The following is a 25,096-nucleotide window of genomic DNA, read 5'->3' on the forward strand; positions in this document are numbered from 1 at the left end:
TAGAAATGCCCTTTTAAACTTCAGTGTACAATTTCTCATAATATGAGGCATGAGCAGTGTTACTCAGTCACGAGTACCAGTGTCACTGCTAGACATGAGTAAGAGTTCACCAGAAAATTCTGAAATCAAGAATGTGTGGAGACTTTGAGGAGTCTATTGCCCTTCACTGTATGTGATAATAAATTAATAATGATGTAGCGGATAGCATTATATGGCCTAAACATAAGCACAGTTTCTCCATATAGCATATGACATTGCAAATGCTTTAGTATACATTTGACTAATATATCTTTTTCCTCTACTACCTGGTTTTTTTTCACATTTGACAATTTTCACTCACTCACACACATACACATATATTCCAGCACGAATTGCCATGATTTTGTGTTGGAATCTCGAGTTGAGATATTTTTCAATACAATGATAATCAATAATTAATCGAACAGATTTTAAATTATACAAATAATACAACCTATGCAGCAGAAAACACTCAACCTATGTGAAATATTCAAGAAGCATAGACACTTATTATGTCAAGAATACACAAATGACTTAACTTTCTTACAAGACGATTCTCCATCTCTATGAATACTGACCAAAAGTACTAGTAGTGCTTGCTATCTCTTAGTTAGATTCTTCAATTCATTTTCAACATGGTTATCTGCTACTTGAGGGTGGAAGGGGAGAGTATCAAGGAAGTTACCCAGCAGAAACAGGGTTGCCAATATATATAACCTTATCATGCACGGCTATTGATACTAAACTTTTATAAAAAAATGCAGGGTTTTGACTATATAATTACAATTACACTAAGAACATGTTAAACAAGAGGAAATAATAATGTCAATCAAACTATCAGTTCTACATATATCAATTTGAAATAAACATAAAACACTATAAAAGCTAAATAAAGCAATATAATCGATTAGAGTGTTTAGGAACATGTCGGTATATCCACCTCGGTTATGGAAAATTGATATCCCAATACTTAACCAGTGTGAAATCCCACAGTTCTTTCTTGGTGTTATGGATAGTCTGGCAAACCACATCTGGGTGATTGTTTTTACGGCTTAGGTTGGCCTTTTGAGCATGACTTTGAGAGACAGGCCATTTATGAGGATCTATCGTTTGACAACAAATGACTTTTAGTAATCACTAACAAGCCCCCCCCCCCCCCCCTCCGGTGGTACCTAATTTCAATTTGGTAAGCATGTAAGCCTCATACATCTCTACTCTATACAAAAACCGTCTCTACATACACTTGCTTGTTTTCAATAGAGGTTATTAAGGAATTTCTTGGATATCATAAGTGATGCTATTCTCGAGGGTGTCCCATACCACCAAAGAGATCAAAGCACCTCAAGTGCTAACCTTGAGTAACAAGTCGAAACTGGAAATGCAATGACGAGTTACTCTTATGGGCATTCACTATCTCTTTAGTGGATCACACATAGTATATTATCTTTTGTAAAATATTTTTTTTTATAAAATCATTTCCGAAATAGTTTTGTAACTCTTTTTCAAATAAAAAAATTAGCAGCCAAGATGTACAATGAGCCCCCAGTCTTTTGCCATTGTTTCGCATTATCCATTCCCTTACAACATTTCATCTCCTTATCTCACTCAAAATAAAACACCATCAAATACTATTAGCACGGAATCACTCGTTGCATAGGCACATAGTAGAGAACATTCAGTTGTCATTTTCCAAACATGAACTATTTTTCCATTGTTTTCCAAAACCTAAATCAACGATTTTAAAACATGTATTTAAGTCTCAAGAATTTCAAAATAAATTTAATATAGAAAACTCATTTTGAAACTGCAAATCCCAGAAAGGTGTTGTTGGCAGCACCAAGTTTTGTTCATCGGTGGCTGTCAATGCCACTGATGTACACTGGTCAGTGCCATTGACTGTAATGCCAATAATTCTAAATTTCTGTTTTTGCTCAAAGATAATGTATTTCCAATCATTAAACATTCAATCAAAATCAACCATATGTGTATGAGATTTTATGAAAATAAACTATCTAAACATAGTTTTATTTCTAACAATCAATTAAGATAAATTTCAATAACTACATATTGAGAACTTAGTTTCTAGCTGATTTGCAGGTGCTGAAAAATCTTAAACTAGCTTCCCCAAGACTTTTGTTAGCTTCTAATTGAGTTGAGAAATCCTTAATTCTTACTTAGCATCTCACTAGACCTTAAAACAATTTCCCATAATTTTTCTTCTCAATTTCCTTTCCAACTTGCTGATTTTTCTGATTTTATCCTCGTCAAATCATGGCATCAAGGTCGAGGAAGAAGAATCTAAAAAAGATAACGAAGATAGATTGTTTGTAAAGGGAAAGTTGCTGATTGGAGCATATGTAAAGTTGCCGAAGAAGAATACTATAGAAGAAGATGAAGTTGAAGGGCTGATTTTTTTTTTTATGGTGGTCCAGCAGAGTCTCCTTTTCTTGGCTACTAAGGTTGAAGAAGAGATGGGAGTGGAGATGAAGAAAATGGAAATTAGAGTTCGTTCAAGATGAAAACTTGAAGAAAGAAATTCTGGAGAACGAAGAAGGAAAGATGAAATGAAAATGATTTTTCTTAACTTTCTCATAATCTTTCTTCTTTCTATTCTTTGTTGACGTAGGTTTCAGGTATGGAAAGTTGCTAGTTTAATGGTGATCTAGTTGTTTTTGTTAATTGTTATTGGACAACAAGAAGTTGGAAAAGATGATGATTGAAGAAGAAGAAATAAGAAGAGTAAGAATTGAATAAGATGAGCTTTTAGTTATTTTTGAGTCTTTTCTCCAACAAGTTGAGTACGAGCTAATCTTGTGTAGGAAAAATGAGAAGTTGCTGAGATGAATAAGAGCAGAAAATGAAATGATTGAAACAGATTCTTTTGTTTTGCATTATTATAACTTCTGTCCAGAGCCACATCTTCAAAATGCCATTGTAATTTTCCGAAATAACGGCCTTTATAAACAGTAAAATGGGCACTTGGCAGAAAGGCCTACACGATGAATAACATAATGGGTTTACGGCACTACTGTGATAACTGCCATGCATTACTGATACACATTTTTTCAAGTCATGGTTTTGATTATTAGAAGTTTAGAACACAATATCTCTAAATGAAAATCTCTTGTTTAGCACATGAATTTGTATTGGTAATCATTAAACTGAACTTTTTTCTCTTAGGAAGAGAGATATCGTGTAGCAGTTAGAAACTTGGAGTTTGATCACCAACTTGGACCTTATGCTTTGAGTCACTTTGGGGACTGGAAGCGGATTTCAAACTACATCACAAAGAGTACCATCGATCGGATTGGTATTACTATTAGCGACTTCAGTGGCAATTCATGTTCACAGTTAAAATGAAACATGTCATAGAAATGTTGATATTGTTGCTTGCTTAGATTATGTTACTTAATGCTTTAATTCCATGAATTCTTATTTGTACCAATCATTTTCTGATCTTTGGAATGCAAAAGTTCTTTAATGCATTCAAGTTTGTATGGATATGATTTATGTATGTCTGTGCAAAACATGACTGAAAGTGGTTTGATACTGATTTGGGTAATTAATATGGATGAGGCAGGTAGCTGTTTGACAAACAATGCAATTTAAATTTATAAATACTTTAACAAAAAATATATGTATGATGTGTGCTGGGTTGCTTAGACTCTGCTAAATGGGTGAAGTACCCATGTCGGATGTGTCAGATTCCTTCTCTTTACAGACTCTTGTGCAGCACCTATGATTTTCTTTTCTTTCATATTGCAAGATATTGAATAACATTTTTCATAGATAAGAAGTTTTACTCTTTCTACTTGAAATTTTCTTTGTAGAAGAAGTGCCACTTAGCTAAGTGGTAAGACGTGTGGAGAGTATTCCCACGTCCTAGGTTCAAACCCCTTGAACCCATACTTCTTATGATAATCACTAACTGTATTACCTGTCACTAACCGCTAATCAAGCATTTACCTATAAAAAAAAATATCTTTGTAGAAAATATACCATTAAATATATGTGTACTACTCGAATCTCGTCTCTAGGTACATGATACATAGTTCAAGTTATCCCATCACTAAATCCATTATTATTCTTGTTTTCATATAAACATAATACTTGATTCTAAGTTATTTAAAATACAAAGGGCTTATTCTTAATCCATTTTGTATAGAAACGTGGTAGATCAGTTCTCTTGGCTTTTTTAAAAATTTGGGTATACTATTCTAATGGCAGTTGCAAAACAGTTCAAATCTCAAGGGATTTAGATGGCATTGCTGGATTTTGGGATAATACATGGTGCACTGGTAGAGATTTCAGTTTGATCCCATTCTCTTATGAAAAAAAAAGGTGTAGTCGAATCATGAGTAATATTTTAGGTAATACTAAATTTGTTAACAATAGACTATGAATGGATCCATCGCCTAGGGCAGCGCTGTATATGTGGGCTGTTGAATATAATTGTTAGAATCATGTTTAGGCATTCATTTATGTTGAGTAGGATAATTTAGTTATATTCTGAGTTTTATCCCACATTGTCTACTAGTTATTTCTAGACTTAGTTCCCCCTCCATATAAGGTTATGTCTCTTTGAAGACATGGGATCCATGCACTTGATCATGTGACCAAGCTCCAAGTTCCTGTGCCAATTTTTTGGCAGGTGATGGCGATGGCGATGCTGCCCCATATGAGTTATCTTGTTTCCATTTTAAATTTCCATTCTTCTATCTTCACACCTTCTCATCTGAAAATTCCAACAGTTGAAAGCATTCACTTTAATGATGCCATCAAAGAGAGGAACATCCTCAACATCTCACAAGTTAAAAACCGAAGATCTGAATTTTATAGAAATTATTTAAAGAGGATTATCAACACATATAGAATTTCAGGCTTTCACTCGTCACAACCCTTTTCTACTCATCCGTGTTTCTTCTTTATAAAACTTTGGGCTAGTCATCTCTTGCGATTGTTCATTTTTCGGAGAACAAGATTTACTGAAGTCTCTCTCTCTCTTTGTTCTTGATCCCCTTTCAGACTTGTCAACCCAAGTTCTCTTTAGGTATAATCACCTTTAGTTCAAATTGATTGAACTTGTGTTTCTATTCAACAAATTGAGCCTCAAAATGGTTAGAATCAGAGAGATTTTCAAAAACTCAACCAAGATGACTCGGATGAATCATGGAGACGAATGAATCGCTATGAAAATCATGCCCGACTGCCTCTAATACTGAAGATGGAATCACTTGAGTCATCTCGATATCGTTCTAGATTTAAAACTGTGGCTTGTTGAACATAGTTTAGTGGATAGACAGTTTTTGGCCATGTCAACTCCTCTAAACAGCTATAAAATGGGGGCTAACAATAGTTGTAAGCACGCAATTCTTTCCACACCAAGAAAATACAATGTTGAAATGGAAAATTGTGGGTTGCATACACCCACTTGAGTTCCAGAGTTTATTCAAGAAGTCCGGAAGGATCTCTCATATATTGCACCGTGTATTTTGAGGTGTTATGAGGATTTTCACTCCCACACTATAAATAGAATGTGAGAATGAAGCAAAAGACACATGGAAATAATATATTGTGATGAGTGATATGCCAGTATTTAACTTAAATTGTTAAATATGAGCCCCATGAGACAAGGTGTCTTATTATGAAGTTATAATAAATGAATTGCTAACAGGCATTTGGGCTAAATTCTATGTGTATGAGCAAATGATTACGAATAGGCTTAACCATCCATTTTTAGTCCCCTTTATTGATGGAAGTGATTCAGCAGAGATATGATGTTGGGTTGGATTCCCTTTACATGATGAAATTCTACTTGGACAATCCATTGTGATGCATGATCCAATAATATATACCAATTCTAAAGCATATGTAGTTGTGTGTTTTAAAAGTTCAAACATTATTAGATCATAAAGGACGTATATAAATCATATTCAACAATTAGTGGTTATGGTAAGTACCATAAATCTGGATGTTCCATCAATGGGCTGCCACTTTGAGGAGCCGTCGATTTTAAATCAGTGAGTATGTAGTAAATTTTGTATGCTTTCCATATCAAATCAGTAGCTTATAAACTTAGATAAGAGTTTAAAACACAACTGTTTTAAAAGTGGCAAATTTAGCCTCCAAGTAATCTCTCCCAAATGACCATAGGCCATAGCAGTAGCACTACTCTTGTACAAGAGACCTAAAGTAAATCATTCTTAATAGTATTGGTTTGAGAGTCAAGAACCAACTGCCATGAGAGCCTTGACTCCGTGCCCTGCCTCTCAAATCATGTCAAGTGGCTGTACAATTATGGTGCTCAGCAATATCATCATCACCATCATCATCATCATCATCGAAATCGCTTCTGGGTGAGTCTGCTTTGGAATAGCAGAATTGTGCTTCCCACTAGAAGCAGGAGCCACCCCTACAATTCTTGCTTCTAAGGTTATGTCAGGGACTGTCAATAAGATGGAAGATTTTCATCTGCTAAACAAGTCAATGTGGAACACCAAAGACATCAATCCGAGAAATAAGCATTTTATGGTTATAATTCTTTGTTTACCTAAAATGGCTACTTATTACTTACCTAATCCTATCATCTCCATTCCCATTAGCTCCAAAGCTTCTTGTTGTTTAGATTATATATCTACTTTTCTCATCACTCTTCTTTTTGAATATTTTTATTGTTTAATTTTGTTGAGGAACTGTAGAAATACAACATATATTTCCAGTAATTACAACTTGATTGCATTTTATTTTGATATTCGTTTGATAAACAGAACCCATTGGAGGGGAAATTACTGTTTCTTGTGAATTGGGATCGGTTGACACGGTTCCTAAGACAGCCATGGAGAAGACTTTAGCTGAGCAGTTAAGGAACAGTAAATTCTCAAATTCTGCTGATAAATTTAACGGACAAGGATGTTACTACACATCGATTCCTCGAGTTGTGAAGCATAAGGGTGTCTCTGGGCAAGAACTTACTTCGTTGAACCTTGACAAAGTAATTGCCTTCTACATTTGCTTCTGAAAGTATTCTATGAACTTTGTTTGTAGAACCTTGACAAACCCCCTACGACATTAAGAAGTTTCGGCTGACTATTTCCTTACTCTGTTTATGTCAGACACAATTATTAGAAAGTTTACTGGAGAAAGATTATGGATGTGCAGAAGATTTACTTCTTGGGGAGCTGCAATTTGCGTTTATTGCATTTCTGGTATATGTTAACCAATATGTCATGTTCCCATTTTTTTTCTCTTTTTTTTATTTTTTATTTTTTTTTTTTTTGTATTTTTTTTTTTTTTAAAGTTCTGTATTATCTCTGAAAACTTGCAGATGGGGCAATCACTTGAAGCATTTCTTCAGTGGAAAGCTTTAGTTAGCCTTTTATTCAGCTGTACAGAAGCAGTAAGTGTTGATTTATTTTTTGATATCATTGACACAAACTTGTGGATTTTTCCAAATAGAATTGATTGCGGAGATAATTTCAATTGCAAATTTAATTCAATATGTAATATTCATGAAATTTTAAAAAGTCTTTGGATGATACCATTATATCCGTAACTTTTTATTCTAAGACTCATTGAATTTGTAGAGGAACTCTTCATTTTCTCTGCTTAGAAAAACCTTCTTTTTCAATCCACTTTACATTGGTAAGATAGCATAGGGAGAGTATAATTGTTGAAATAGATCATCCGATGGGACGAGGACATGGAACATGTCAGTTGATCTTGAACTTTGTAATATGTCATACGCAACAATTCCAAGATACCTGATATGCTGTCTTATCCCATAAAGGTCATATTGGCATGTGTATCCATGTCTAAAATGCTTTTGGTCCTGGTACTTCTTGCTGTTACTAATCCAACACTATCGTTGGCCATATTTTGTACTCTTCACTAAGGGGTTCTCAAATCTCACTTCTGTTGATGTATGTTTGTTAACAAAAAAATTCTTGGGCATGTTAAGAGTTAACTTCCAGCACTCTTTTTATATAGTATTTACCCATACTTTTTAATTTTATCTTCAGATGACTGGCTTAGAACTAAAAAATTGAATTATATTATGTATTATTTGTAATGTTAGAAATTTCATCTGTTCTATATTAGTTTGTGTCTTAGTAGCAGTACTTGTTCTCACTCTTCTATCTTGAAATGTTTGTTCTCCTTTTCTCAAAAATTCATGACTGGTTTGATTCTTTATCTATATCAGAATTGATTTTGAGGATGTCACGAGATGTTATCCCCTGAAGTCACAGTTCTGGATAAATAAATTCAAGATGAACTGGCATGAATCTCTGGAGAAGGACCCTTGTATGTGTTCAACTTCATTGTGTCTTGCTTTGTGTAGCCCAAATACAGCTAGCATGTATAAAATACAAAATTTCCCCCATATGCATATATCTATGTAGCAATCATAATGCTGTAATAATTTTGTTTTCCATTATGAGAATGTAGTATGCCCAAAATATGGAGAAATTCACAAGTACCAGGGAAACCATTTGCAAGAAAACAAAGAACCGCACCAAAATTAGTCAATGGTGTAACTATTAGCTAGGTTTCCAGATGCAAGTATTTGAGTGCTGGACGTGAATTAGAGACCAGTGCTGCATGTAGTTTAGGCTCCAAATCAGTATTTGGGAAAGGTTACTATCAGTAGCCCCCAATCATAAGGGGGTGGAACCTATTTTCCATGTGAAATATTCACTTTAGAAGTCCAAAGTAGAGGACAGATATGCATAGATATGTTTGATTTGAACTTAAAATTTGGTGTGGCTTGGGAAAATTTGATGCCTGAGGTTATGATTGTTCTTGAAGATCTAATTAAATTATGGTCAATGTATTTTGGTTTTGGTGACTATTTCAGTCAACCTAGAGATAGGAATATTTCGATCAGTGTGGGAATTAAAACATTTTTCATGAAAATGATGAGCGCATATAGAAATGATGGAAGATTAGCAGTGTTCATGAATTATTATATATATTTATAATTTAAATATACATTAATTATTAATATAACCAATCAATTAGAACATGAATGATTGTACTAATGAATATATATTGTGTAATTTATAGGTCCTTTTTCTATAAATAAATTACATTTCTTGCTATTTTTACAACTTCAATCAATATTTCTACAATAACATTTCAAAAAAAGGATATTTTGATCGAATTGTACAGTTTATAGAAAATTTTCCACCAAGATAGTGTTTTATACCTGAAATTTAATTATTTTAGTCTAAATTTACTACTCAGCATGGTATTTTGTGGAATGAACAGTGATTTCCTCCAACATATATGCAAAAATACATAGTTAAATTTTATATATCGTCTTGTGGAAATGGAAATATTTGGGTATTTTTTTTGGAAATACATCGAAAGTTAATACTATACTAATGGTTCAAGCTGTCCATGGAGTTTTGGGGTTCATATTTTGAGGACTTTGTGTTTAGGTTGGAAAGTATGCTTCTTGGATCAAATTAAATCTTGATCTTTACGGGGATATAGCTTTGTTTGTTTTTGTCCAAGAGTGCCTTCTACTGTGGGTTGGTCTTCTTATCCACCAAATCTTGTATGCTTCTTGGATCAATTAAATCTTATATCTTTACAGGGATATAACTTCGTTTGTTTGTCCAAGAGTGCCTTCTACTGTGAGTTGGTCTTCTCGACCACCAAATCCTGTATGCTTCCCTTTTCGTGGAGTTACGTGTTTTTTTGTTTTTTGAAGTGTTTATACTACTACAAATCGAAAGAGAAGCAACCTGTGTATAAATTGAGTTTACCCTTTTTTCTATTATGTAGACTGTCTAAAATGAGTTATCTATGAGTTGTTGTCTAACCATGTTATTTCATGTGAAAATACAATTAAAAATATCTATAATGAGCATTACATACAGAAAACACCATGTTAAGTTTTTAATTTTGTGCAGTAGTTTTCTAAACAAGAAATAATTTCCTTGCAGCCTTTTAGCACAAGGAGTCAGCTGTTCACAAAGGTAATATTCTGAACTGCTCCTTATTTTGAAGATTTCTTAAGAAAAGTATGCGGTCAAGAGTTGGAAGAGTTTCTCAACCAGATACAGTTCTGAATCTTTGAAGCAAAGAAATTTTTATCTTTTTTTTTGTTGGTAAGTGTAGGAAACAAAGATTATGATGGAACTTAACAAAAATATCTGGTATATGTATGTATGCATGCCGCGTGCATGTGTGTGTGTATGTATGTATGTATCCTAGGCTATATGTGGCCATTACATTGGCCGATTTGCATGTCAGGCATGAAAAATCCTTCAATGACCATAGTACACTTGATTCTCATCAGGGAGCAATTAAATTTAACGCTTATCAATGGATCTTTTGAATGATATTATTTACAAGAGATGAGAAGTGATGAACACTAAACCAGTCAAAGACAAAGGAAGTATGGGAAGATATACATTAGAGCAAGGCATTAAATTCCAATTTCAGTGTCTATTTTGGTCTGTCTAGAAACAGAGATATTTTGTAGAATTATTTAACATGGGTGGAAATTAATGCAATTGAAAACGATAGAAATATTGTTGAAATGCCAAGGAAAGTTTTATTAAAACTGTAGAAAATGACAAAACATACACGTACATGAAAACACATTCATAAGTCATCAAACTACAATAAACAATCATATGAAGTGTGGAAATGAAGATCAATACCATTATGCTATATTGGGTGCACATATTTGGGAGGCAGACAGTCAGAAACAACTATATTTATATGCAAATTATAATAAAACCATATAAGTAAATTGAAATATGTGAAAAAACTTCTTAGATGAACATACAATCAAGTATTTCATTCACACATTATCTATATATATATAGATATATAGATATATAGATATATTTCAAAATATGAATCAATAAGTTATTAATATATCAAACTAATTTGAAAAAAAATTGATTCTATTTGTGTACTGGTAAGAATTTGCTAATATGCTTAAAAAACCTCAAAATAGATGATAAATAGATACCTAAACAATCATTATCTATACTAATGAATAAATATTATATGTAATTTACAAGCCCTTTCTACTAGTAATTTATATTTTTTGTATAAATTTTATCAATATTTTTAGATATTTTTTTTAAAGAAGAGACTTTTGGTCAATTTTTAACACGAATGAAATAACGACAATAAAGTCTTATCATAAGGATTTGGAGCTGTCTAAACGAATCATGGTCTTCCATTCCACTTTGTCCAAATCCAAGTCTTTGTTATTGAGGGAGTTCATATCTGTCTTTACTTTCTCCGTCCTAACTTCTCTTAGGTCTTCCTTTTATTCTCCTAGGTCTTTTATCTTGAATATTTCACCTAATTGGGTCTGTAATCGCCATTTGTGAGCATGCCCAAACCATTTCAACCAGGTTTCACTTAATTTACCACCTATAGGAACTACTGCTTCACTTTCACAAATTTCTAATTTTATCTTTCGTAGTCTTTCCAGTCGTCCATCTCAACATCTCATCTCTATTATGCTGAATTTATTAAGGCGATACTTTTGATTGCCCAATATTCAGCTCCATGAAGACTAAAGTATAGCTTTATTACTACCGTTTTGTAAAATTTTCTTTTTCTAGCTTGTTCGGTATGCATTTATCACATAGTACTCCAAAAGTACTCCTCCACTTTAATCATCCAACTCCGCTTCAATGGGAAACATCCTCTTCAATCTTTCCATCCTTATATATGATATAACCCAAGATAACAAAATTGGTTGCTTCGAGGAATTTCTAGACCATCAATTTTAACTGGTCATTATTCTCTATTGGATGATATTAGTTGTTATTAGATGCCGTTCATACTAGTTAGTAGTTTTATTCTTTTTTGTGTAGAAGTAGGATACATTTAAAGTCCTTAGGCTTCATTATGTATTTTTTACTTTTCTTAATGTAAAAAGCAAAACAGTCTTCTCTAAAATCCTAGGACTTTTTTCCACATTGTCTTTTGATGTTCGTTTTCATTATTTCTTTTTTTCTTTCTTTTGTGCCCTAATTGGTTTAGAATCAAGTTGGTATAAAAGCCAAGTTTTCTCGTGCCCCCTTGGAACCATTTCTGCTGGCTCCTGTAGTACATCAGCATCTCTTTGTGCTGATGTTATAGTTAACTGAACATATTCTGATGAATGAAGCCATTTTATGAGAGCTCTTGATTTACATCACTTTTTCATAATTTTGTGGTCATATATTGATGGTGTTTTATGCAAAACAAGGGTTGAGAAAAAACTGGGTTAACATTTTTTAAGATCAGCTCATAGAAGAGATAAACCAGTGACAACCATAGAAGGTGGGTCATGTTAACGAAGGAAGCCATAGGAAGTGGTTGTTTTCAAATCAGGTAAAAATTGAGGAAGTTATGTCATTTTATTTTTTGTTACCGTGGAGCCCTTTCTTACTGAAACCGGTTCTAGTTCTGACCTTCGGGCTATTTTTGGTACTCGTAATAATTTTTTTGGGTTGATTTGGTCTCTTTGTATGTCTTTGCTTTCCTTGAAATGTTTCACAGATCTTTAAGCTATTGATATCCTTATTTTTTGTCTTCATTGTGATCTGATTGTCTTGATCTTGTTCTATTGGTCCATTCCCTCTTTGTGATTGTTATATGGATTCCAAATCTTTTTCTCCTATCTTGTAGTCCAATATATGACTAATATCAAATTTAATTGTGGCCCCTTTTTTTTCATGGTCTTGCTTTGTTCGTATTTATATCAGGGGTCTTACTAGGGATCCATTTAGCAACCCCTACTCCCCCCCCCCCCCCCCCCACACACACACAAAGGGGTCTCCAGAGTCTGAAAATTGGGAGGATGACAATTGCATTCTTCTTGGATGGCTTCTTAACTCTATGGAGTCACAATTTGCGATCAAATTATATAATTTTCTTCATGAGCTTTGGGAAGCATTTACTCATACTTATGCTTTGGCTGAGCATGAGGCTCACATCTATCCGCTAATCGTGAGATTGCTCCTTTTAACCTGGGGATAGTCTGGTTATAGGATACTTTGAATTCATTTTGCATCGTTGGAAAGAATTCAGCCATTATGAGACTTTTCTGAGCTTTTGGCTAAGATAGCCAAGATTATCAATTTACTTGTGGAGACAGATCTACGTCTTTTTTGGGAGGACCCCGATCTGAGTATGAGCAGCTTCTCACCAAATTCTTGTGACGAAGCCACTTCCTTCTCTATAATTAGTTTATGCAACCATATTAAACAAGAAGAATCATCGTGCAATCATGTCTTCTCTGGCCCCCAGAATTCATGAGAGATTTGCTTTGGCTTCTGATTCTGGTTACTTTCCTGAAACTTGTGTTAGGGAATGATATAAGTTGTGGTTGTAGACGTATTGGACCCTCTGGTAGTAGGTTTATTGATTTAATATTTTATTTTGCACATTTTGCTACAAACCTGGTCATGATCATGGTCATTATTATAAATTGCATGGTTTTCTCTCTCGCGTGACTCCTCCTTCATTGATTCATATTGTCATGACTTCAAAGCTCACTCTTGGATCCTCATCTTCTGTTGTTTCCTGTCATTGACTCATTGTCGTGACTTCAAAGCTCAATTCTGAATCCTCTTCTTCTGTTGTGTCCTCTCCTGGTCTTAATCTTCTCTTTTGCACATTTTGTGATAAACCTGGTCATGATTGTGACCACTGTTATAAGTTGCATGGTTTTATCCCTCATCGACTCATACTGTCGTTACTTCTGAGTTCACTGCTAGATTCTCGACTTAACCAACCATGCTAATTCCCAGTCTCAGCTTTGCTTAAGTCGACCAGGCCAAGCCCTGGTTTTTTCCTCGACAAAAACATTACTTCGATACTTGGTTCATACAATAACATTGAAATGTTTTCTCCAATTTGCGTATGCTTTGTCTATACAAGGATATCAAAAAAATTGGATGTTTTAGCATATTTCGTCCATCTAAGGGAATGTTGCAGTTTTCCCAATTCCAATAACCAAAGCATTACTTAGAGCTGAAATTTTGAACATTGGTATCAGTTGGTGCTTTACTTTTTGTTTGGTTGAGTGCATTGATGTTCTCTCAATTGTCTTTGACCATTGTATGGTTTTTGTGTTGGGAGGTTCTTTCTCAGTAATCATCTTTGGCTCTCCCAGATAGTGGGGTCAGTAACATGACTCCTATTGAGGAGTTCTGACCTACTTAAGGTGTTTGATACTTCTTTTTTTTAATTCCCTCGGTCCACCTGATTTGTCCCTCATCCTTTCTCCGGGTCTTGGAACTGGTAATGCAGATAATTGTATGGTTATGAAGATGTTTTCTTTTTTCCCTTCTTTTTATTTTTATTTTTAAAAGACCTTTTAACTACAATGATTTTTTTTAACGCATGTTTAGAATGTGTGTTTCGTGCTTCTGGAAGGCACCATATCAGACACATTGTATCATCATTGGACACCAAAGCACGTGTCCATGCCATTGTCACATATTTCTTAGCATGTGTGTATGCTTAGTCATTGCAAACTTGTACTACAATGTGTATTCAATATATTTCCAGCATAATCATATGTTTTTCACAGTAAGCAATTTTCTTTTTCTTTTTCTGTTTCTTTTTCTATTTCTATTTCCTTTTTATCTTTTCTCCCTATGCATGCTAGTGTCTCATGGGATATAGACTGCAGTTTATCAGAGTCATCTACTACCAACTGAAGCATGGGCTTCAAAATGACCGTACAAATACAATTGGTGTGGAAAAAGGGGCGTCAGTATTCTTGGATGATTCATGGTTATCTAAGGACAGCTTTTTGTACCATCTTTGCAAGGTGAATATGAGATATTTTTCAATTATAATGTTTCTCGTAAATGTATCTTTACTATTATAATGAGAGAAGGTGGAGAAGAAGTGGTTTGACACCAGAATTTGTATTCCAAAAATGCCCCCACCTTAAACATTTAAACTTAACATAATCAGGGTCATTTCGCACATCCCTGAAATCACGTTGGTTAGTTTTCTAAGTTATAAAATTAAAAAAATAAAAATCATTTAATCCCTTTAATTAACTTTTAAATTACAAATAAGCCCTTGAGATAAATGTGCATTTGCGCATGCCACCTTGTAGGTAGTCTTAAAACAAAAGAATTGTAGAATTGTCAAGTCTCTAATTAAGAGCTTGGTAGATATATATAATAATAATAATAAAAGGTGAATAGACATAAATGCCCTTACATAAAAATATTAGAATTAGACTGCTAACTACTATTTTCCAATACTCCCCCTCAAGTTGGAGCAAATATATCAACTAAACCCAGCTTAGCAAGATGAGAGTTAGAGATAGAAGGACCAGCAGACTTTGTAAACATGTCGGCAAGTTGATCTGAAGAAGATACAAAGACTATCTGAAGAGCACCAGATCGAACTTTCTCCCTGAGAAAGTTAACCTCCATATGCTTAGTTCGTTCATGAAAAACTGAGTCAGAAGTAAGCAGAATAGCAAACTTGTTGTCGCAGAGCAACGAGGAAGAACCAGAAAGAGGAAATCCCATCTCTGTTAGCAAAGATCTAAGTCAGAGAAGCTCACGTGCCAAGAGCCATAGCACGATACTCAGCTTCAACAGAAAAACGAAAAACCACTCTGTTTCTTACTTTTTCACGAGATAAGGTTACCTCCATGGAAAGTACAAAAATCAGATGTAGATCTCCTATCTATAAGAGAGCCTACATAGTCAGCATTAGTGAATCATGACAGATGTGATTGAGTAATGGATGAGTAGAAAAGCCCAAGATCAGGATTTGACTTCAAGTAGCGAAAAATACAATGAACATCAAGATGATACGTACGTGGAGCATGCATAAATTGACTGACTACACTAACTGCAAAGGTCAAATCTAGTCTAATGTTAGTCAAATAGATTAGACGACCTACAAGCCTCTGATAAGAAGAATGATCAGATAATAGATCACCAGATTCGGCATGAAGTCGATGATTTTGATTCATAGGAGAAGAGGCGGGACGACAACCAATCATACCAATGTCCTTAAGAAAGTTCAATGTGTATTTATACTAAGATAGCGAAATACCATGGCGAGAACGAGCTACTTCTATCCCCAAGAAGTACTTCAGGGGACCCAAATCCTTAACCTTAAAGGCACAACTCAATATTATTTTTACTCTATCAATCCACTGTGCATCATCTACTGTCAAGATAATATCTACATACACTAAAACAATGGCACAACGACCATCTAATCCTCAATGAACAAAGTAAGTATGATCTGAGTGGCATCTGGTGAACCCAAGAGACAAAATAACTTCTGAAAAACACTGAAACCAAGCTCGCGGAGACTATTTCAAGCCATACAAAAATTTGAGAAGGCGACATACCTTCCCACAATACTTCTCTTGAAGACGAAACCCAGGAGGGGGGGGTCCATATATAGAACTTCAGTCAAATCACCATTGAAAAAAACGTTCTTCACATCAAGTTGATGAAGGGGCCATGAGTGACAAGTAGCTAAAGAGATAAGAAGACGAATAGTGGAAAGTTTGGTGACAAGAGCAAAGGTGGCGTCGAAATCTTTCTCTGGAGTCTGCGTAAATCCCTTAACAATTAGTTGCGTCTTATATTAATCAATAGTGCCATCCGCGAGGTATTTCACGGTAAAGGCCCATTTACAACCAATGGTCTGCTCCCCAGATGGAAGGGTAACAAGTTCCTAGGTATTATTTTTTTTACAAAGCATCCATCTCGGCAATCATAGTTGTAGTCCACTGAGGGTTTCGAAAAGCTTCTAATACAACTGAGGAACCTGAATAAAATCAATGAGAGCAAGGCAGGCCTGATAAATAGAAGAAAGACCCTGATAGGAAACAAACTAGGCAATGAGATGATCAGTAACATACCCTTGCTTACCTTTGCGAAGAGCAATAGGCAAGTGAGAGTCAGAAACAGAAGGAATAAGAGTAGGTATAAGTGTAAGGGTAGGAGATAATATACCTGAGTCTAAGGAGGAAGTTGGCAAGAGTGGAAAGGGATGAGGGCGGCAAGTGTAGACCTTAAACGGTGACGGAGGTGAAAGAAATACTGGAGAAGGCAGCACTATAAAAGTGTGAAAAAACAGGGTCCTGGAAAGTAGAAGTGGTACTAAAGTATGTAACATTTTCAAAGAATGTAACATCAAGAGAATGTATGACAAGGTGAGAAATTAGATCATAACATCGACAACCCTTGGACATAGAGGAATAACCTAAGAAGACGCATTGAATGACTTTATCATCTAATTTAGTGCGAGTGGGAGTCCTGTCACGTGCACCCAAAGACTTTAGGAGTAATGGGGAAGATAGTGTTGTCAGTTTGAAGAACATGAAGAGGTACCTATCCCTTTAAGGTGCGACTCAAAACGCGATTAAGAAAAAAAGCTGTAGTGAGGACTGTCATATTCCAATATGCTTTAGGAACATGCATGCCTCAGAAAACATCGAACTATATTCATGAAATGGTGATTCTTCCGTTCTGCCACCCCATTCTACTCAGGAGTGTAGGGACATGTCAATTGATGAAGCATACCATTCTCATGAAGATGAGAACGAATCCCATCAGAAATATATTCCCCCCCCCCCCCTTATCTGACTTGAGAGATTTAACAGTGATGTTGTGCTGAGTTTGAATCATTTTAAGAAAATTAACAAAAATAGGGAGCACCTTAGAACGAGAACGCATTAATTAAATCCAAGTGCAACGAGAATAGTCATCGATAAATGTAATATAGTATCTATGACCATTAAACGCAGTAACAGGAGAAAGCCCCCATACATCAAAATAAACTAAATAAAATATTGTATTAAACCGATGCATATGATGAATATAAGAGGTATGAGTGTGTTTAGAGAGTTCACACACAGCATTGAAATTTTTGTCCACTAGATGTTTTTAAAGTGGGAAATAAAGAACATAAGTGCTGAAAATTGACATATCCTAAGCGAGCATGCCCTAAATCTAAAGATTGAAATGAAAAAATGTACTCCCAAAAGATGGGAGCACAGAAGCTGGAACCATAGTCGGTTGAGATCCAAATAAGTACAACCCATCCTCCTCATACCCCTTGTAAAAAATCCTCCTGGAAGTCAGGTCCTAAAAAATACAGTGAGTAGGAAAAAAAGTTACGAAACAATTTAAAGATTTGGTAATGCTGCTCACAGATAAAATGTTAAAAGATAGGTAAGGAACATGAAGCACAGAGTTAAAAGAAAAATCAGGGGAATAATGAGATTGGTACCCTTGTTGTGGATAGGTGTAAGAAATCCATCAGCAAGGCGAACATCCTTATGAGTAGTAGGAAAGATAGAGGATGTAAAGTGGCTAGACTTGCCAATCATGTGGTCAGAGGTGCCAGAGTCAATTACCTATGTTAGAGGAGTAGAGCCAGACTGAGTAGCATGAAGTGCAGAGGATGTACCTGGGGGTGTAATAACTGACGCAACAGTCGAAGATGAGGGAGTGTGAGCCTGGATCTGATCCCGTACAATGGCGGCAATCCAAGTCTGGAGGTGTTGCAAATCGATAGTGCCAAGGGAAGCTTGAGAAATTGATGCAGACTCAACAGTAACAGCACGAGGAGAAGGCTGTCCTACAGAATATTTCAAAAAGTAGGGATAGAGATGAAAGTAGCGGGCTTTCTCATGTCCAACCTTCCTACAATGACTACAAGACCACTCCCTTTACCATAGCCACGGCCTCCACGAGTTCGACTTCCATGTCCTTGAGCACGAGAGTTAGAGATAATCCCAAGGCCCTGAGTCTGAGAAGAAATTACACGGTGATGACGCTCATCACTATGGTCGCAAATGCCTCAAATGAAGATGGTAAAGGATTGGTGTTAAAGATCTGTGTTCTAAGTATCTCAAATTCAAGACGTAGAATCATGAGGAACTGGTATGTTTGATGTCAAGCAATTCGCTTAATCACATATCTAACTGCCTCTGCAAACAACTCAACTATAGACTCATAGTACGAGAGTTCCTCCTAACGGGCCTGAAGGAATCCAGCAATCCGCCACACTTTGAGTAGCTTGGGTAATATCCCGATAAAGCTCATAAATCCTCGAGTCATTCATAGCATGCGCATATGTCTGAGTGAGGGTTGACCATAAAGAAGAGACAGTCTCATGGTACATGAACATGGTATAGATGCGCTGCTCCATAGAATTGAATAACCATCCAAGAATGGTACAATCATCGATTTTCCATTGTTCAAATTTAGGATTAGTGAGGGGAGGCTTAAGGGTATTGCCCAATCACTAGTCGGATTTACCTCTACTATCCAAATAAAGTTGCACAGTTCGAGACCAAGACTGAAAATTATGACCATTTAATAGAGCACTAATAATCCGTTGAGTAGAAGAATTTTCCCCAACAGTAGTGTGGGAGTCTTTTATCTCTTGAGTAGATGTCATAGCTTACTATGAACAAAAAATAATGCTACTTGTGGATTGAAGGGAGATCTCGTGCAATTGAAATTAAGGAAGATCACCAAAGTAACGAACTAAGCTGCCACAAGTGGATCCAACAGTTGGTTCTGCTGTTGTTAGAGATCACAAACATCCAATTGCTGTCGTAGATGACAACCAGCAGTCCAGTTGCTGTCGCAGGCTTCTAAACTACTGTTGAAGGATTCTAAACAGCCCCCAATGGATTTTGTTGCTGTCGTAGATCACAATCAACAGTCCAGTTGCTGTCGTAGATCACAATCAGTAATACAGTTGTTGTCGTAGGTCACAACCAGCAGTCTAGTTGTTGTCATAGGCCTCTAAACTCCACCATAGTGGGTTTTGCTATTGTCGCAGATCATAAAGAACCTAGGGTCTGTCGCAATAGCCTACAGTCTTTGTAGCCACTGTTGCAGGTCTCAAAAGGCACCCTAGGTGCTGTTGTAAACTTCCACAGACTGTAGTGCTACTGTCGCAAGCAAAAAAAGGACCTAACAGTCTAGCCAAAGGCTAACGATAAAAAAAAATAGGGTATGAAAGACAAGGTAGAGAATTATCTTAGCATGTGATCAAACCCTAACGAAACAGGAAAAAAAAAAAACCCGAAGGGGAGACTACTTAACGAGGTTGCTTTAGATTAGTAGATTTTTCTATAGAATAGAGAAGAGAAAAGAAGGAGATCGAAGGAGAACCAAGAGGATCCTAATGGCTCTGATACCAAGAAGAATTGTAGAATTGTCAAATCTCTAATTAAGAGCTTGCCAGATATATAATAATAATAATAATAATAATAATAATAATAATAAATAAATAAATAAAAAGAAGGTGAATGGACATAATTACCCTTGCATAAAAATATTAGAATTAGACCTACTAACTACTATTTTCCAATAAAAACGTGTGAAACAATTTAGAAAACAGATATTTAGATCTCAGGAAAAGGTATGAAAAGTGGGTTAATCTATTTAGTTAGAATACTCCTACTCATGGTTTAAAGTTTGATATGGATTCAGAATATTTTGTTCGAGACATTCCGATTTCAGTCTTGAATAAAACATTGAAGTTTTATAATGTCTTGGAATGTTTTGGTCAAGACTGTCTCGCTTTTTCTTCCGACTGAAACATTGCCTCTAGATGAGATTTTAAACATTGCTCCTACTCCAATTCTTTTTGGGTTCAAGATTTTGAACCCCGTTGTTTTCTCAGAGTGGACCTTTTTATGTAGTCAATTTAACTGAATTTTGTACTTATTGAAAAAGAAAAAAAGGAACAATGATCAGTCTAAACATATGTTTTAATATTTGAATGGACATTATGATTCCAGGAATTCTTTCCATTGGTGCTAGAAGCTTCAGTTGTTGATGGAGATCTTTTATTATGGGTTTGTATTCTTATTCTGTGACTCTTTCTCAATTCTCTTTTTTCTTTTCTTTTCTTTTTTCTGCTGTTTTTCATCTGTTAATATTAAGAAATTATTCTAAGAGCTCATATGCGGAAGAATGTGATATTTTTTCAAGAAATTATTCTGAGATTATATGCAATAGAATATATATATATATATATATGGAAAATGTTCGGCACCCTACTATTTGCCCTGCATGTTTTGTCCTACATGAGTTAGAAGTTTTGGAATGGGCTGATTTTTGGTGAGGAGGATCTCTGTGGTGAGAAGATCATCCTCACCAAAAATCAGCTCATTCCAAAACTTCTAGCCTCATTTTTACAAGTTGAAGAATTGTGGACTGTCCATTTTTTGTAAACCATTTTTGATGGGGTTAGAAGTTTCGGAATGGGCTGATTCTTGGTGAGGATGATCTCCTCACCATAGAGATCATCCTCACCAAAAATCAGCCCATTCCAAAACTTCTAACCCTTCTAGGACAAAATAGTAGGGTGCCAAACATGCCCTTATATATATATATATATTATATATATATGTGAGTTCTCTTGTTCAATCAAAGGATGAGTTCTACTATACTACTAATATACACAATCCATAATGGGGATGTTCTGTACAACAATAACTCAGTGGAGGAACGAAAATCATATACACTTGTATTAGTGAGTTTTTATTATGAGCTTGTTCAACAAACACTTCTTTCCAATAGTTTCCTTGAGACACCTCTTCTTTATTAAGTGATCAAGTTTATCTTTATTTTAAATTCAATTAAGTGTGCAAATTGGAAAGGCAATATACGACAAACTTGAGCTTTTTTTCTTAGCAAAGGACAGTTAAATCTTGGAATTGAGGTTAAAGAAGTTTATGTACTTAATTTGACATAGGTAAGAAGGAAACTTCCATTTTATTACAAGAATTCTTTCAGAGCTCCATATTAAGAACATATGTCTGATTGAAGATTCTTAAGTGGTGGGTAGAATTAGACAGTACATGGCTCTTGCTAAAAAAACTAAAGAGGGCAAGTCAGATACAATTTGTAGCTTCATTCAGGTAGCAATCTAAAATTTATCAGCGTTCAATCTGTGGAGCCCTAGTTTATATTTTGTTTGCGTTCTGGTAGCTAAACCATGTTTTTTAATCAGAGATAATGAATTCTAACTTCAATCTTTTCTGTTCTAGACAAGAAAACTTAAAGAACTTCTTGAGACCACTTTAGGGTGGGAGTTCCGGCAGAATAGCACTGTGGATGGCTTCTACGTTGAAGATGATGATGAGGTCTGTGTAGTGTGTAGAGAGAGTTGAATTATGTAATATATTTTAATGGGTTTTGTGGAAGTGCAATAAATACACCTTGGAAATAGTATAAAAAAATTTAGGGCATTTTTGGTACAAAAATCAAATTCCCAGGTGTATTTAATGCACTTTAACATGTGCCCTTAGGGCACATGTTAACAAAAAGCTCATTTTTATTTATTCTAATTTATTCCATTTATCTTCTTTAGTTTGCTCCCGTCGTTGAAATGTTGGATGACACTAGTTTCCGAGAAGCCCCAGCTACTTCATCAAAAAGCTAGGTGAGGCACTTGTATGACATATCATGTATTTAATGGAATTGTGGCAAATGTGATTTTGATTGGATCACCACATTTGATGGCTCCCTTGGTTTGGTTAAGAATATCTATCTGATATGATATGATATGATGTGATGTTAACATCACGTTTTACATTATAAGGATGTTGTGAACCAGAATATAGAACTGAAAGAATTAAAGATACTATCAATTGGTTCTTCTGTTCTTGCTCTTGATTCTGGGATTTGTTTGTACAAATGAGATTTATAAAAATTCATCAACTTCATCCTCAAAAATCTTATCTTCTTCTTCTTCAGATTTGAAGGTTCAAAATAGAATTTCAGGTTGAAGGTGGTGTTTATGGCCTAAATCTCAGGTTACTTTTGTGGAGGTATGTAGGATGCTATATATTTGTTCTCTAGAAAACCCTAGTAGTGTATTGTTTTTTGTGACTTTATTAATAAGAAATCTTCATTGTCATCCGTGGACATAAAATCTTATCTCGTGTGGGATTTGGATTGGTGTTTTTACTTCTCTTTTGCAAAGATTTCTTTTTGTGATCATCATCTGATTCTGGGTGCTTTCGCACGACACAAGGTAGGGGAATCGGTTCACAATTTAATCAAGTGGTCTATTATTGGGTGATAGTTTGATAAGTTTTCTGAATAATTTGGAGAATTCTCCAAATGTCATAACCAGTCCTTTTAGAGCTGGAAGAGTTTACATGTAAACAAAATATTTATACGGCTATATAAGCTTCTCTCTCATATACTTCTTTAATCAGTTTGGCCCCCATTGGTATATATCCGGTCATGTGGTCAAAGATGAATGACATGCTGGTGGTCTATCTGAGAAGTTGAAAAAACAAAAATGAAAATTTGATGCCCAGAAATGTGTGTTGAAAACGCATATCAACTGAACACATGTCAAATGGAAATCTGAATTGAATTGTAGTAAATAAGGTACGGGATTCAAGTCCAAGTTATAACTTGGGAGTTGAAATAATCTTTCACACAATATGTGAGTGGGACTATGGGTTATCTCATTACTATCTTTGGGAAAACAATATGGGGTGAATCTTGGAAATAGGTAAGTTAAAAGATGTGCTAGATTAAGGATGATGGATCCTTATTTGACTGATTGTGAATCAAACTAAAGCATTAAAGATAGGTTTCACGTCTCTAAATCCAACATGAATCCTAAGAATTTGAATGTTAGATTTTAAGCTATGATTATCTATTTTAATCTATGATAATATATGATAATAATTCATGTTCTAAAATTATAAGATAGTGAAAAACATATCTAATAACAGTAATTAGAGTTGCGGTAGTTAATACTGATCATAATTTAGATTTATAAATAAATCTCAAAAGACATAATCCTTCTAAACTACATAAGTACACAATAAGTAATAGTATTGAATATAATGACACACAGTGCCCAGACATAAATTTCTCAAATAGAAATAAAAAATTCATAAAATTCTAATAGATCTCAAATGGTAGGAGGTGGTTACTCGTCATGCTCTTCCTCAAGAATCTCTTCATAATACTCCTCTTTTTTAAATTGACTATTTCACAGTCAAGTAATCTAAATTGGTGAATGGTAGTGTGAGTAATGAGGAATTACTCAACAAAAAATATATCGTTCTAACATTTAGTCACAACATGTAACGTAAAATCATGTTGAACATTTAAATAAATACATGTTTTATCATAACATAACATTCAAATAAAGACTAAATGAAAAGTACTAAACAATTGCAATAATCATTTATTTGTCAATTCTATCATGCTTCAGAATTTTTAAAGTAAAACATCTATTAATATTACATCACAAAATAAAAACAAATACATAAAACAAACACAATGATATAGTCGATAAGAGAGTTAAAGAACACATCAATATAATCATCTCGACTATGGCAAATCGATATTCTAATACTTAACCTCCAGTGTGGAATCTCACCATTCTTATCTGATTTTGTGGGCGGTTTATCATATCACAGTTGAGTGATCATTTATCCAAGTCAAAATGGTCGTTGACCAAGAATTCAATAATAAGTTTAACTAACGGTGAGATCAATTGTTTAACGACTACAAACTCTTAGTGATCACTAACTAGTCTAAGAGAGACTCTTCGCGTCTAAATCTATCAAGAGGCAATACTTGTGAACATTGATTATCTCTACATTATACAAAGACCGTTTTTGTACGCAAAAGCTCATTAGGAAAGAAGAAAAGAAATTCTCGAATTTTGTAAGCTATGTTACTCCCCAAGGTATCTCATATTACCAAAGAGAAAAGAATCACAAGTGTTATCCTAGATTGACCCACCTATTTCAGAAATATAGCAATGTTATCTTTATCAAATTACAAATAAGGTTTTAGTAGTTACGTACAACTCTATCTATTTGTCAATCCATCCATCAATTGGTCATATCTCACGTTGTCATGGGAACATGAAATATTATTTCTATCCATTCATCTATCACCTTTATCGTGGCGTGGCCGCAATGAAAGGATGGAATCATTAGCCCATTAAACTGTAGAGAGCATAGGTTCCCACTATCAATTCATTCATCAATCGATCAATCATTTATCTTTCTAAGTATTTATTAAAATACATCTTTTTATAAATA

The 25,096-nt window shown here is 34.8% G+C and overlaps 1 protein-coding gene across 4 annotated transcripts in view; it reads left to right on the plus strand.

The window, feature by feature from the left end:
- Nucleotides 1–23,015, plus strand: part of LOC147398155 (AAR2 protein family) — a 32,438-nt gene extending 9,423 nt beyond the window's left edge. For 2 of the 4 annotated variants that reach the window (XM_086447303.1, XM_086447304.1), the window contains exons 5-14: nt 3,199–3,328; nt 6,786–7,009; nt 7,131–7,223; nt 7,343–7,414; nt 9,969–10,001; nt 14,657–14,821; nt 20,807–20,863; nt 22,061–22,156; nt 22,384–22,455; nt 22,770–23,015. In XM_086447303.1, the coding sequence (XP_086303429.1) occupies nt 3,199–3,328; nt 6,786–7,009; nt 7,131–7,223; nt 7,343–7,414; nt 9,969–10,001; nt 14,657–14,821; nt 20,807–20,863; nt 22,061–22,156; nt 22,384–22,455 (942 nt within the window). In that variant the 3' untranslated portion in view covers nt 22,770–23,015. The remainder of the gene's footprint in view (nt 1–3,198; nt 3,329–6,785; nt 7,010–7,130; nt 7,224–7,342; nt 7,415–9,968; nt 10,002–14,656; nt 14,822–20,806; nt 20,864–22,060; nt 22,157–22,383; nt 22,456–22,769) is intronic. The other 2 variants (XM_086447305.1, XM_086447306.1) reach the window with 1 other exon arrangement.
- The last annotated feature ends 2,081 nt before the right edge of the window (nt 23,016–25,096 follow it).

This window comes from Akebia trifoliata, chromosome 7 (assembly GCF_017979445.1).
Source record: "Akebia trifoliata isolate Shusen 1 chromosome 7, ASM1797944v1, whole genome shotgun sequence".
NCBI lineage: Eukaryota > Viridiplantae > Streptophyta > Magnoliopsida > Ranunculales > Lardizabalaceae > Akebia > Akebia trifoliata.